Source organism: Calypte anna, chromosome 28, assembly GCF_003957555.1.
Source record: "Calypte anna isolate BGI_N300 chromosome 28, bCalAnn1_v1.p, whole genome shotgun sequence".
In the NCBI taxonomy this organism is placed as follows: Eukaryota; Metazoa; Chordata; class Aves; order Apodiformes; family Trochilidae; genus Calypte; species Calypte anna.
Genome location: NC_044273.1, coordinates 3,056,806 through 3,070,476, shown reverse-complemented (window position 1 = coordinate 3,070,476; position 13,671 = coordinate 3,056,806). Strand labels below are relative to the sequence as shown.

Genomic DNA, 13,671 nt, shown 5'->3' with positions numbered 1-13,671 from the left:
CTTCATTTCTTCTGGGGTGGAAAAATGCTGTTTCTTAGCTTGGTCTCCAGATATGACAAAAGCTGTTGCAGTTTGCTGTGATGGGCTATTGTCTGGTTGGGCTCTTTGTTGAGTGTTTTCTTTTTTCTCTCTGCTTTGTTTGAGTCCTGTTTGATATCTGTGATTTGGAAAAGGTCTGATGATGATTATGGCCACTTTGTCCAGGTCAAGGAAAGGATGGCTGTGATGGGGAGAGGTCTAAGTGCTCCTGCCAGCTCAAAAACTTCAGCAACCAACCTGACAATAAATCATGTTAAATCTCTTGCAAGGGATGGTGTGTGCACCACGGAACTGCAGCCTGCTGCACATGCTGTAGATGAGAAGTGGACATGTGTGCCTTCTCTGATCAGGAATCCTGACCCACTGAAAACATTTGAGCCAAATTAAAAAAAACCATTTTGGTATTTCTTAAAACCATAGATCATCCTGGGTGACAGCATGGCCCAAAGTGGTTTGGTGCTGCGTGCTCCTTCCCTGCCCCATGGTTGCCCTCGAGCCTTGAGCATGTTGCAGAATCCCAGCATCACCCACCTGCCCTGCTCCCAAATTTGGCGTGTGGGTGCTTTGGGAGGGGGGCTCCTCTCCTGAGTGTGATTTTCTCCCAGAAGAGGGTGTTTGTTCCCTGTGCTGGGGCTGCAGGATGCTTATTTACCCAGGGCTGTCGGCGGGCGTGTAGTGAGCGCCGAGACGAGACGCGGTCTGTGCCCCAAGGAACTCCCAGTCTGTCGGGCAGTGAAGTTGGGGCTAATGATGAATGACTTCCTAAATAAATAAATAACACTGGAAGGCCTGGGAGGGAAAAGAAAAAAAGAAAAGAATTGCAATACATTACCTTGAACCAGAAGGAAATGCAGTTGCTGAGGATCGCTGCGGCTGTCGGGTGCTTGGCTGAGGTTTGGGATGTTTGGTGGTAAATGCTGAAGGATGGGGTGTGCTTGGGTGGGAGTGAGGAGAAGGGGCAGAGGGAAATGGGGTCCTGGGTCAGATTCTTCCCTGCCTGACACCTTTGGGCATCCCAGTGGAGAGCTCGGCTTCTGCCCTGCATGCACAGAGGCAGAGGAGAGGCCACATCTTCATCCCAGCTCTGTGGTGGGTCCAGGAGGATGCTCCTGGGTTTTCTGGTCACTCCAGCATTGCCTCCCTCTACCTGGCAGTGCTGTGGTGCTGCCACCAGCATGGGATTTTTGCTCTGCCTTCACTGCAGGTCCTTTGGGTCCCAGGCTGGAGGAACTGTGCTTCCTCCTCCTCCTCCTCCCCCTCCTCCTCCTCCTCCTCTGGCTGCAGGTTGCCTCTGGCTGTGGCAATGTCCCCTCTGCACCTGCAGAACACTTCCCACCTTGGGTACATCCCCACCTGTCAGAGCTGTCACTGCCAGGAGTGTGGTGGTGGGAAATTAATTTCTCCTGATGATTCAAACCCAACTCAGAGCTCTCCTGTCTCCTATCTCCTGCAGTGACCACAGCTGAACCCTCACTGTGCCACCAAGCAGGGAGCAACATCTCTTCCAGCACCCTCAGTGCTGCACCCCAAAATGTCCCTGTTGCCTGGGGACAGTGCTGGGGACTTGACGTGTGTGGGAGGACCAGAAATGACGCAGGAAAAAAGAAAAAAGTGTGTGTGTGTGTGTGTGTGTGTGTGTGTGTGTGTGTGCAAAGGCAGTGAGAGGCAGTGTGGCTTTCTGCTCAGAGTGCTGTCTGAATGTGCAGTTTCTTCTGGTTTCCCACATTGTAAAAAGGAATAATGCTGTCATATTAAAGCACTTGGAGATCTGGGGATGAAAAGAGACGTACAAGACTGTGACAGTCCTGATCAAAGCGCTTTTTTTTTCCTTCCATCTGTGCTTGTTTCCCCATGGAAGATAATACTCTGCCTCTTTCTTGTAAATATATATATATATTTATGAGATCTAAGTAACTTCCTGATAGATAAATAGTCATGCTTAGCTCTGAAGGAGCTCTACTGGCTGCTCTAATTGTGTTTGCCAAGACCATGGCCTGAATTTTGAAGTGGGCTGGAGAGTTGGATTTGAGGGGAGCGGAGGAACTGTGTCCAGCAGCTTCAGAGGGGAAGGGGCTGACTTGGAAATACTCCATCACCTCATTTTTGGGGCAGAATCTTGTGTCTCTGAGATCTAACCTTGCACAGCCCATCTAAATCCACCAGCTAGTCTTGAGGTGAGCTTTGCTGATGGGTGGAGGTTGAATTTGTTTTATGAAGTGTATTGAGGTGCTGTGGGGTCCCATGGAAGACAGGAGCACTGCTGTACCCTGTGTCCCAGCAGCTCCCACTGCTCCAAGGTGTCTTTGCTGAGATGAAATGTCTCAGAAGGCAAAAATCATTTTGGAGACTTTGCTGAGCATGATTAAGCAGGCACAGGGAGGTCTGAAGAGCATTTTGGGAGTCTCCCTGTTGTGGGGGATGTGCATGGTTCCGGCACTAGGTCTTGCTGGGACTTTGAGCATTTTGCTGTTGTGGCTGACAGGTTTTGGGTTGTGTTTTTCTCTCCCCTGAGCAGCAGTGGTGCCATCACATGCAGATCCATCTCTGGGTGAGCATCCTTGGGGGCTTTCCTGTCTAACCAAGACCGGAGGTCGAGTGGCTGCTTTTCAGTCAGAGGCATCAGCAGCATCTCCAGCTCTGCCCCAGTGCTGCTTTTCAAGTGCCTGATGAGGAACTGGGATGGCTCTGGTCTCTCCCCCCCTATTAAACAGGGCTTAGCTGGTCAGCTTGCAGTGCGTGGGGAGGGAGGAGTGAATGTCAGACACACATACTTTGAAGCTCTTGTCTTCATGCTCTGTTTCCCCAGGAAAAGAGGCAGATATCTGCCAGCAAAGCAACCTGAGAGGGGAGATATGAGCCAGGCAGGCTTCCAGGGACAGCACATTGGCATCTCCTTCCTCCCCATCACCCATGGGGAAGGTCCCACAGTGGGATCCTGGGCCAGGAGGCTGATCCAAGGATGCTGATCCAAGCAAGATGCCCACCTCACACAAGCCACCAGGACAGGGTCTTAGACAGGAGCAAGATGGAAATGTAGGGTGGTGAATTCAAATTTCATCTCTCATCTCCCCAGGGCTGGTGACAAATGAGTTGGTGGTTGTGCTAAAAGCTTTTCTTCCTTTCTTTAAAGAGGTTGCTGGGAGGAAACGAAGTGACCCACTGACCTTTGTTAATATGCAGCACAAACTGAGCCAGTGCTGCTGGAAGGGAAAGAGACCTCAGTGCAGCCCTCTGCCTGCAAGGTGTTTGCTTCGATTGATATGTCTAATGGGAGTAATTCTCCCTCAGCAGCTACTGCAGATGAAGATGTTTAATCATCTGCTAGATCTGTGTGGAACTTTTTGCAGAGAATTTCTTTAGAGCTGCCTTTCTCCTTTTTGCATCCAGCTGGAACAGAAGATAAATCCAAATATATTTTTGTGATATTTAGTTTCTTTTTGGTTTGTTATGTTCTAATGAATCTGGAATGAAGGTGTTAGCCCTCACCCCTGCATTTTTTTAAATGGAGAGCAAACCTTTCAATCATAGGCTCTATGGGGGGCTAAGAAAAAATAACATATGGCAAAATATCTGCATTACTCTGACCCATCCCATTGCCTGCAACTGTGCAGAGATTTGTTTTTAGCAGCATTTCCCACAGGCTTCCTCTTTAAGCTAGCCCCAGCTAGCCTGGAGATAAAGCCCCCTCCTCCTGTATCCCTTCCAGTACCCAAAGTAGCTTAAGGGAGTTTGGTGTCCAGCACCCTCTGAAATGGGAGTTGCTGGGAGGAAAATCTTCAAAAGCATCTTAGTGGTTTAGGTTAAGTCCCTTTGACTCTCAGTGGAACTTAAGCTCTTAAAAAATGTAGGTGCTTCTGAGCATTTTCCCCTTTGTGCCTAGCACCCATGGGTCCCTGGAGATCTCGAGCTTGGTGCTGGCTGGAGGAGCCACAATGGGGAAGCTGCTTCTTGTGGAAATTTCTCAGTTCTGTTATTTTTAATACTTTTCAGGATGCTTTGCTCGGTGCCCATGAGAAGCACATATGTACACAGAGCTAAAGGTCAGGCAGGAGAATGAATGCTTACAGGAGCTCCTTTACTGTAAGAATTAATCTTATTCCTGAAATGTGACCGTATCTAGCACAAATCTGACCCCACTAGGGGCCATGGCTTCACTTAATTACATTCTTTAGCAAGGATTGAGGTCTATGATGTGTTTGTTTGTGTTGCAGCAGATCCTGTGCCAGAGAATTTAGTGAGGGTTCACAGGTCCATGGAGCAGAGCTGCTGTTATGTTTACTTGTGTGGTGCCAGGAGCTTGGTTGGGTGCTCAGCAGAGAGGCAGGAGTGCTGCAAACCTGCTCCAAAGAGCACAGACCAGGTGAGCTGTGCACACACAGAGGATGGGTGAGGATGGGTTGATGAAACCGTTGTGGTCTGAGCCTTCACCCAACCAGTTCCCACCTGACTCCGGCACCAGCAAGGAGAACCTTGTGGCAGGGTAGCTGGGTTTCCAAATACTGCATGTTCTGCATTGTTGGCAGGGAGTGTGCAGTGGAGAGGAGTCTTTCCAGACTCCCTGTTGCCAGGGTGCTACCAAGTAAACAGCAAACTCCTGTCCCAGACTCTCCTTGATATCCACAGGGGAATCAGGGGGGGTGCACATCTTGCTGTCCTGAAAATCCTCTACCTGAGGGGAGGCAGCCAGTGACGTACCTGCTCTGAAGGATGAGTTGCTGGATTGAAGCTGACATGTCCTAATATCTCTGCCAGCACTTTCTGTCTCCATCAAGGGCTCAGGAAGCACATTAGCACCGGAGCAGAAGTGTCACCCTCTGGCATCTCCTTCTCTAATCTTGGAGCTGTTGCTCCATCCCCTTTACCAGACCTTCTCTATCCGAGCCCATTATATGGCATGAAAAGCTTCACTAGATGTGGGACAAGACCTTCTCTATCAGAGCCTGTTGGATGGCATGAAAAGCTGGGCTCCATGTGGGAGAGTGGAGCTGCCAGGCTGCTCTCTTTGGAGGAGGCAGAACATTTTCCTGCTATGCCTGCATCCAGCTCCATCCTTGGGGGGACTTTGGGGCCATGGTGCATGGGACAGCACAGCCTCTTGGCTGCTCTGAGCTGCAGAGGGTCAGTGGTGCTGCCGTGTTGAGAAGGCAGGACTCAGGGAGATGTTTGGTGGCTGTCTTTGTGGTGATGTTGCTCTGATAAAGAAAAATAGGAGTTTGTAAAGTGTTGGCTGAGCTAGCCCTATTTTTATTTTTTTTTTTTAACACAGGGAGCTAAAATGGTTGGGAGGATATTTACTCTTCTCCCCCTCCAGCCTCACTTGGTGGGAACCAGGAGGTGCCTAACTGAAGCAGGGAGAGCCAACGAGCAGCATTTCAGTTCCATTTGTTGTGCTGGCATTGATACCACATCCCCAGTTTAATTAACAGTTACAATCACAGCTATTCATGATGTTCCTGGTCTCTGCTTGCCTCTGACAACAACAAAAGAAACCCCAGTGTGTTCTGCACCCTGGAACCCTGCAAACCCCACATGAAGTCTGGCTGGAACCTCTGCCTGTTTCTCTGAGTGTGTCTAGAGCAAACACTTGATGAGATTCCAGTGGTATAATCCAGATTTTTTTTTCCCTCTTTTTTTTTTTTTTTTTTTTTTTTTTGTGAGAGTTTCAGTATTTATGCTGGGTTTTCACAAGCCAGTGCTGAGGAGTGATGGATCCAGACTAGCAGAGAGCTCACAGCAGAGGCTTTGTAATCCTCAAAGTGCAAGTCCAAAGCCTTGCTCTGAAAAGTTGCTCTTTAGGGCCAAGTACATATGGGGACTTCTTGTTTATCCTGGCTTTTCTTTTATTTCTGTATTGTTCAGCCTTGGAGAGTTAATGGGACAGAAAAAGATTAAAATGCCCCTTCACACTGCCTGATGGTCTCAAACCCTGATGTGTATCAGAAAGCTTAAGTACCTCACTATCCCCTTAGTCCTTTTAAAGCTTTTGATCACTGTACAGTATCTCCTACCTGGCTTTTCTCCAAAAGATGATAAGCCCCGGGTTTGATTTTTAATTGGGGTAACTGATAGCAAGAAGGAATCTGTACAGATCTGAGGGTGTCCTTCACACAACTCTGACCCATTATTCTGGTGCTCAGAGTCTGTCTGGTGGAGGAACCTCGGAGCTGCTGACCCTATCAGGAGGTTGTGGCTGCAGTTTTCACTCTTGGTTTTGGCCCTTTTGTGGCAAAGCTCACTTCTGTCACTGGAAGAAGCATTTACCAGTATTGACACAGAGGACTGGGGTAGTTGCTAAGAATACAGCTCCCTTAATGCCATTCCAGCTTTGCAGAGGGATCAGGATAAAGCTCTAAGCAGGCAGCTCCATTTGGAGCCAGGAGTTGTCTCCATGGCAATGTGCCAGCAGGACAAGGGGAACAGGCAGGACAAGGGGCAAGGATGAGCTGCTGTTCTACAGGCACCTTCTGCCATGCCCAGGGCAGCAGTGGTCAGGAGAAAAATCTCTCCCCTGTCCTTTGGAAGCTGTTTACTTGCTGGACAGGATCTATCAGGATCAGCTCTGGTACCCCCAGGTACCTCCAGGTTTTGGCTCTCCTGGTTTCATGTCAGCTCCCTAATAGGATACCTCTGTGTGTTTTAGGTGGGGAAACTGAGGCACTGAGTGGGGTAGGGACTTTGCTAGAATAGCTGCTGTGATCCCAGCCATGGTAAGAAGCCTGGGGCTCAGCAGTGTGTGTTTGCCTTGCAAGGGGCACTTTGGAAATCAGGGCTGAGGTTGAGGTTTGCTGTGCTGGGGTGAGTGCTGCAGAGCACAGAGAGAATCCCTCCCTCAACTGCACGGATCCTCAGCAAACAAAAAGGAACACGGGGGAGATATCTCCTGCTTCATCTTCCCTTTTGTGGGGGATTTTTTATTTTTCTCCTTCCTGGGTTTCTCATGTGTGAGGTTTCAGTTTTTCTTCGCCCTCCCTGCGCTTTAGTGGAAAAATCGCCCTTTAAGAGGGTCCCTGGGCCTTGTCAGGTCAGATCCCTTCACACCTCACTGCTCATGTGCAGCTTGGCCAGTGCTGCACTTTCTCCCGTGTTGGGGAAGGGAGGGAAGCTGACGGGTGTTAAACTTTAAACAGGGGCTCTGCACACTCAGTGCCTCCAGGTCACGCTGCTTTTCCTTGCGCCCTTCCCTCCCTCTGTGAGTGTCTGCCTGGAAATTCACCATTACCTGCCGAGCAGGGGAGACTGGAGCAGCCCAGCCACTGTCTGCACCACTCCTCTTGGCCATGGAGCTGGCTGAGCCCTTGGTGGCACCGAGGCCGAGGGCTGCTGGGCCTCCCACAGAGCCCCTGCACACCAGTGGCCTTCTCAGCATCCCACCGCCTCTCCAGCTCCGTGTGGCTGTGCGCTCCCTCTGCCCTCCCTCCTCTCCTGACCTCTCTCCTCTGCCTTTGTGCATCCGCAGGTGGTGACAACGCTGGGGAGACACTGTGAGTCCTACTGACCCCTGGCTGGGGCTGAAGGCTGTTCAGAGGATGAGGATCCTTCCCAGTCCAGGGATGTCTTCGCTGGTCTCTCTCGTGAACCTCTTCTCCGTGCTGCTGATAGGCTGCGTGGCTGAAAGTAAGTGACTCTGCTGTCCCCCTTTTTTCACCCCTGGAGAAGAAGAGCAGGAGCAGACTTGAGTGCTTAGAGCCAGCAACACATCCCCCACCTTTTTAGCATTAAGGGACTGCTTGGTATCTGAGGATGTTTTGTTTATCCAACATCTTTAACTTTCCACCTGTGCCTTGTGTTGTTCCCAGTCCCACCTTAGAGGGACATTTTGTGCAGTCAGGTCCTCACAGCCTGCTCTAAATCCTGGACTGCTCCGGAGGCTGCCGGAGAGCTGAAGAGGAGGGAAGGGAACTGCCTGACAGCTCATGCTGGAGCTTTCCTCCTCCTTCTCCTGGAGCTTTCCTCCCCCTTCTCCCTCCCCATCTCCACCCAACTCTCCCATATTGTCTTCTCCCACTCTTGCCTTTCAGGCATCTGTCAGACTCTAGTGACCATTGTCATGTTACTCGCTGGGGCTGGATTCAGAACAGCATCCAAAGAAAAAGCATTATGTTTCTTCTTTCCCTGAGTGGACCAGTTCCAGTTTAACACAGTTTTTATCTTTGCTGCCTTTCAGTTCTTGCTTTAAGAAATGAAAAGGGGAGAAAAAAAAAAAAAAAGCACTGAAATCTTCAGCAGCTCAAATGTAATGTTCCTTCAGCATGAAGGCTGATCACTTGGGATCAGTGGGGAATAGGGTCTTCCAAGCTGATTGAATTATGACTTTTTTACCTCCCCAGAAAAGCTGCTTGAAGCTGGTGAGAGGGCTGCTCTGGTCAGCACAGCCCTTGACAGCCTTTAATGTAATCTCTTCGTTATCGGGGTTTATTAAGATGACGCGGTCACGGGGGATTGAACAGATCCTCAACCTTTTGTTGCTGGGAGATTTTGTTTTTTGAACAGTGCTTTCTCTTTTTCCAGTAGGCAAGTGGGGTTATGTTTGACCTTGCCTCATTCCTGAGTTTTGTTTGGTTCATGCTTAGCCCCTCTTAGCAGGGAGAAACGTTCACGTGCAGAAAGGTGAATGTTCCCTTTTGTTCTTTTGCATTCAGTAAGCCTGGGAAGTGAGCTGGGCTGCATGGCCTTGTGACTTCAGTTCTTCTGTGGATTTGGTTTGGATTTGGTCTGTTCCTGCTTCTCTGGGGTGAGATTTCAGAGATTCCAGCATAGTTGGAAGATCCCACATGCTGTCTGACTGCGGTGAAGCACTTTGGGTGGAAATACACCCTCAGGAAGGGCTGATGCTGATCAGACACAGAAGGCACCACTTGCATGGCCCAAGCCCTGCTGAAATCTGTCACTGCTCAGCAGACATCTTGCTGCTAGCAGCCAGGTTTCACTCTCCTGTAGTTCTGCAGTGTCCTTGGATCCTGAACTGGTTTTGTGCTTTCTTCTTTCCTCTTGCTGCTCACACATGGGAACTGTACAGATTATAGGAGCGGGTGCCTGAGGCAGGGCTGCTCTTACCTGCTGGATCTGCAGATGAGGCTGGACCAAATGTGGGCTTTTCTCCCAACCTGGAGAGCCTTTCAGCACCTCCCTGACCTCCTCTGCCCTTGGGGTGCTCCTTGTTACGTGCCAGTGGTTTGAATGGCTCTGCAGCTGGTGATGGTGAGTTGAGAGCTCCTGGTTTTGGAGGGGCTGCTGAATTCTGCCTAGAGAGACCTGACCTGTACCAGGCTGGTTGGCACCATCCAAACTGGGCTGCAGAGCTCCCCAAACAGCTTTGTCACAACTGCAGAGGCTGTGTGAGGAGCTGTCACTCTATTCTGACTATGTCCTCTCCCATCAGATGGCTCAGGGCTCTCTCACACTGCCTCTCCTGTAATCCCTTGGCCAGCTTCCACTTGGCTGGTGCTTGCCACCACGCTGACCCCATTTCCTGCCCTCATTCACCAGAGGGGCTGCAGGGCCTTAGCAACCATGCCAGGCAGTGCCCCTGTCCTGCTGGGAAGCCCCCATCCCAGGTAGGAAATCCCTGGGACATTGGGAGGGCACCAACCACCATCCTTCCCATCTTGGTAGGGCACTGTCTGCCCCTGCAGCAAAACTCAGGACTGGAAGCTCCAACTCCCCTCCTCCTTCAGCACAGAGGAGCTGTGGCCTCTGCAATCAAAGGGCCATTAAAATACTTCCCTTGTTTCTGAGGCTAATTGATCTCCGTCAGTGATTTAAATCTTTCTGTGGCAGGAACATTCTATTTAAAGGAAACTGCTATTGAAATTTAAAAAAACCAAAGCACCACACTGCTTTATGCCTGCTGTTCCTCCTCATGAAGCTGAAGAGGAGAATAATTGGAAGGTATAAAGCAGACCTGTTCCTTCCCTTTTTCTTTGGTTGCATGTGGACACTTTCTTTGTTTCTTCTGTGTGGTGAAGGGCAACCACAGAACTGGAAATGGCCAACTCCCTGATGATCTTCAGCCTCCTCTCATTCACTGGAACATGTTATCATTTTGTTAAGGATTTGGCTGGTTGTATGAGTAACATTAATGGGCATTAACTGCAGTGAGACAAGGGATGCCTTCTCCAAAAGCTGTGCCCTGATGTGTGGCACAGCCAAAGAGGCAAGCCTGGTGCTCCTGGGAGCTGCTCAAAAACCAGAGAGCACAGAGAGTGCTGGGGATGGGTCCAGGGAGAGGAATGGTTTCCCAAACTGCTGACATACCTGGGCACAGAACCAAGCCTTGCTGTTTTCTGGTCATGCACACAGCCCAAGTCATAAAACCTCTTCAGTGAGCACCTTCAAATGTCTCATTCTGTACATGTGCAAGGTCAGTCTCGTTTCACAGCTGCCCAGTTTGTTCTGCCTGCACTGAGCAGGTTACAGCTGCTTTTGACCAGAGCTCAGGACAGTGGTCAGGTACTCCTGTCCTCCTGTGCTACCCAAAGGAACAACGAGCCCATATTAAGTGCTTCACAGTTGCAGATAAAAGGCACTTACTGTATAGAAATGCAGTAATTTTATAAGTGAAATCAGCATGCTTGCTGTTTTCAAGTGGATTTTTCCCATTGATTAAACCTTTGCGTTTTACAATAGTGCTTTGCTAATTGGTACTTTGCATACACAGAAGGCTGGTGTGTGGCTCTCTCCACCCCTGCAAGGATTTAATAGCAGTTGCAGTCGTGAACATTACTTATTACTTAGATTTCCTTCCTTTTATAAATCACGTTACAGAGCGCTTACTAGCACCCTCTGAAGTATTACCATAAATAATTAAATCTAAATTGCAATTGACAAAATAAAAGGAAAAAAAGCCCCTTTTATGATGCATTACCCTAGCTTTCTTCCCTTTTAATTGCCCTTGCTCCATCGTTAATTTGCAGAACACAGTAATTCATGCTGGGCACACGTGTGCGGGGGCTCTCGTGCTCGGTGCCTCCGTGGAGGTTGGCAGCAGATGGCAGCAAGGGTTGTACCATGCCTGTGGGGCTTGTGGAGAGGATGGAAAACTTGTGGTGGGTTGGAAGAGGAGCTTGTGGAGGTCCATGCTCAGGCTTGGCAAAGCTGTGTTTCGGGAGCTGAAGAATGGTGTTTGGAGCATGTGTGATCTGTGCCGTGGCTGCATGGCTCCTCTGAGCTGCAGATCAGTGTCTTCCAGGTGTATCTCTGCCCGGTCCCTCCTGTCCTCTTATCCAGAGAGGATTAGCTTTTAGCTCTGGAGACCCTAGCTTTGATCTGTCATTGGCCAAGACAGCAGTTGTCAGATAAAATGGTAGTAAAAATCAAGGAGGCTCCATCTTAGGACTTGATAGACATTTAAAGACAGCAGCAGTGGGAAGTGAATCTTTCTTCACTGTGGGAGAAAGCAGCTCCATTTGTGAGGGTTTGAGACTGATTTGTGACTGAGCAACCACATTACCCTGAGAGAGAAGGGATGGTGTTGAAGTGTGGTGAGGCTGAATTGCCCCACAAGTGGTGGGGGTACATGGCAGTACCTGCTGGGAAAGAGGGAGCCAGGGAGAGCCAGGAGGGATAGCAGAGGGTGGGGATATATAGGAGATTTTGTGGTTTGTTGGTAGGTGATGGAGTTTCTGCTTGGAATTGCACATTGTTCCTCCAGTGAGTAGCATCTCTCAGTGTGTAAGAGGAGGCAGCATCTGAATTGCATCCTCCCAGAAGGCAGAGATCCCTCCTTCCCTCCCCCAGCTCCACTTGCTGCTTGTGTTCCCCCTGCAGCAGTTGTCTTTGTAGGCAAGGAGACACCTCCTTGCTGTGCTTGGTTCTCAGTTCCCCTTTCTTTTGTCACCTTCTCCATCTGCCAGCTGTGATCCAGCATGTGGTTGCTGAGGGTTCTGGACTACTTGTTGTCCTACTCAAGGACACAGAATTAAGCTTCTGTGTCACCTTGTTTAAGTGCCTGATTAAATTAAGCCTTGCCTGCCTAGATCGAGTGATGGATCTCTTTTCTCTCTTTTTTTTTTCTCCCTGTCTTTTTTTAGATAACTCAAATTGGACAGTTTGTGTCTTCTGTAGGACCAGGAGAGGAAATAAATCATGTTTTGAAAGAGCTTCCTTGGGGGCAGGGGGGGACTGTCACCTCCCAGGTCTCAGCTGTGCCCCAGATGACAGATGCTTATTCGATTAATCTCTGCTGAGGAGCACCTGGGGACAGCAGCAGCCACGGGTGTTTGGGACCCAGTCATGGGTGTCTTTTTCCCATCTAGAGGTTCTTGCTGCTCAGCTTCATTAGATGGCTAAGTTAGGGGAAAAGAGCATCTGTTTGTTAATAAACAAATGGCTTGTGTGAAAATGTCATCTACATAGCACTTGTGACAGAGAAAATGTAGATCTTCACCATACCTGGGTGCCAAAACTAGGGTTTGCTCTCTGCCTTGGGCTTTACCAGAAAGCCAATTCTTCTTTCTTTGTGATATTCCCCTTTGGCTGTGCTGTCCAGCCAGGCAGTTCTTGCACGTGCTGTCAGGAAGGACAGTATCTTGCTGGTATCTCACCAGGACCTTGGGTCAGATCAGCTTTTCCATCTTTCTGGCAAAGCCTTGAGTGGTTGTGTCTTTTCAAACCCAACTAGATATGTATCTTGGGTCACTAAAGGAAAGCTGGGAGGGTATTCCCACCCTTTTTGTGGCCTGGCAAGCCCAGCATTTTTCTTAGAAGGCAAAGCAGAGTGGTTTTCAAGGACGCCTGACCAGAGGAATGTTGTTCTCCAGTGTGTGGGATGGAATCTGGGCTCAAGTTGGCCTGGGAGGCAGAATCTCCACAGAACAGTTTTATTTACTCTATGCCACTCTTCCCCTCCAGTCAAGGATGTTCTCTTGCAACATAATTGGTCCCAGTTCCCACCTTAGAAAGCTGTGATGTTCCCTGCACTGCAGCTGCCTTTAATTTGGGGGGATTTTTTTTAAGTTCAGGAAAACAGTCACGTTTTATGCCTTCTGCTGTATGTGGTGGAGCTGACCATCATACAGACCATGGGCTGGATCAGGAGTCAGGAGCATCCTTGCACTTTGTGACCCCTCCTTTCCTCCTTTTGCTTGTCTAGATTTGCATTCTTCAGCTAGGGCTTCTCTTGCCATGCTGTTGTCCAGTGTAATTAGTCACAGCCTTGGTTTGGGGTTCTCATACTGCAAACACTAACTAGTCATGTTACAGTTTGGCAGAGGAGCCTCCTGCTCTGTCCAAGGGCACAGCAGATGCCAGTGTGACTATGGAAGAGATCACAGCTAACCTAGACCTGAAGGTTGCCAGGAGAGAGACTTATAAATATGTTTTGGATGGCCACTGCTAAGACTTTGACAGAGGATATTGCAGTGAATGATTTGAACAGTTGACATGGAGGAGCAGGGACTGACCTGTTTTCACAGGACTGTTGCAGAGGGAATTTTTAGCATGTCTCATCCTGCTTGTTGCAGAGGTGAAGTGTTGCTGTTTCATACAAGGTTGGGTGAAAACAGTGCCTCTCATTCCCTCTCCAGCACACAGAATCATTTCTATCCTTTTGAGATGGAAAGGAAAAGCAAAGCTTTAAAAAAGAAAATAAAATAAAAAAAGAAATAGAAGGAGCTGCAACTGGTTTAGCATTCC

At 49.2% G+C, this 13,671-nt stretch overlaps 1 protein-coding gene across 6 annotated transcripts in view; it reads left to right on the top strand.

Annotated features, from left to right (window-relative positions):
• PTPRS (protein tyrosine phosphatase receptor type S) overlaps positions 1 to 13,671 on the top strand; it is a 158,695-nt gene that overhangs the window by 53,883 nt on the left and 91,141 nt on the right. For all 6 annotated transcript variants that reach the window (XM_030466538.1, XM_030466542.1, XM_030466540.1 and 3 more), the window contains one exon: positions 7,496 to 7,653. In XM_030466538.1, coding sequence (XP_030322398.1) covers positions 7,566 to 7,653 — 88 coding nt within the window. In that variant the 5' untranslated portion in view covers positions 7,496 to 7,565. The remainder of the gene's footprint in view (positions 1 to 7,495; positions 7,654 to 13,671) is intronic.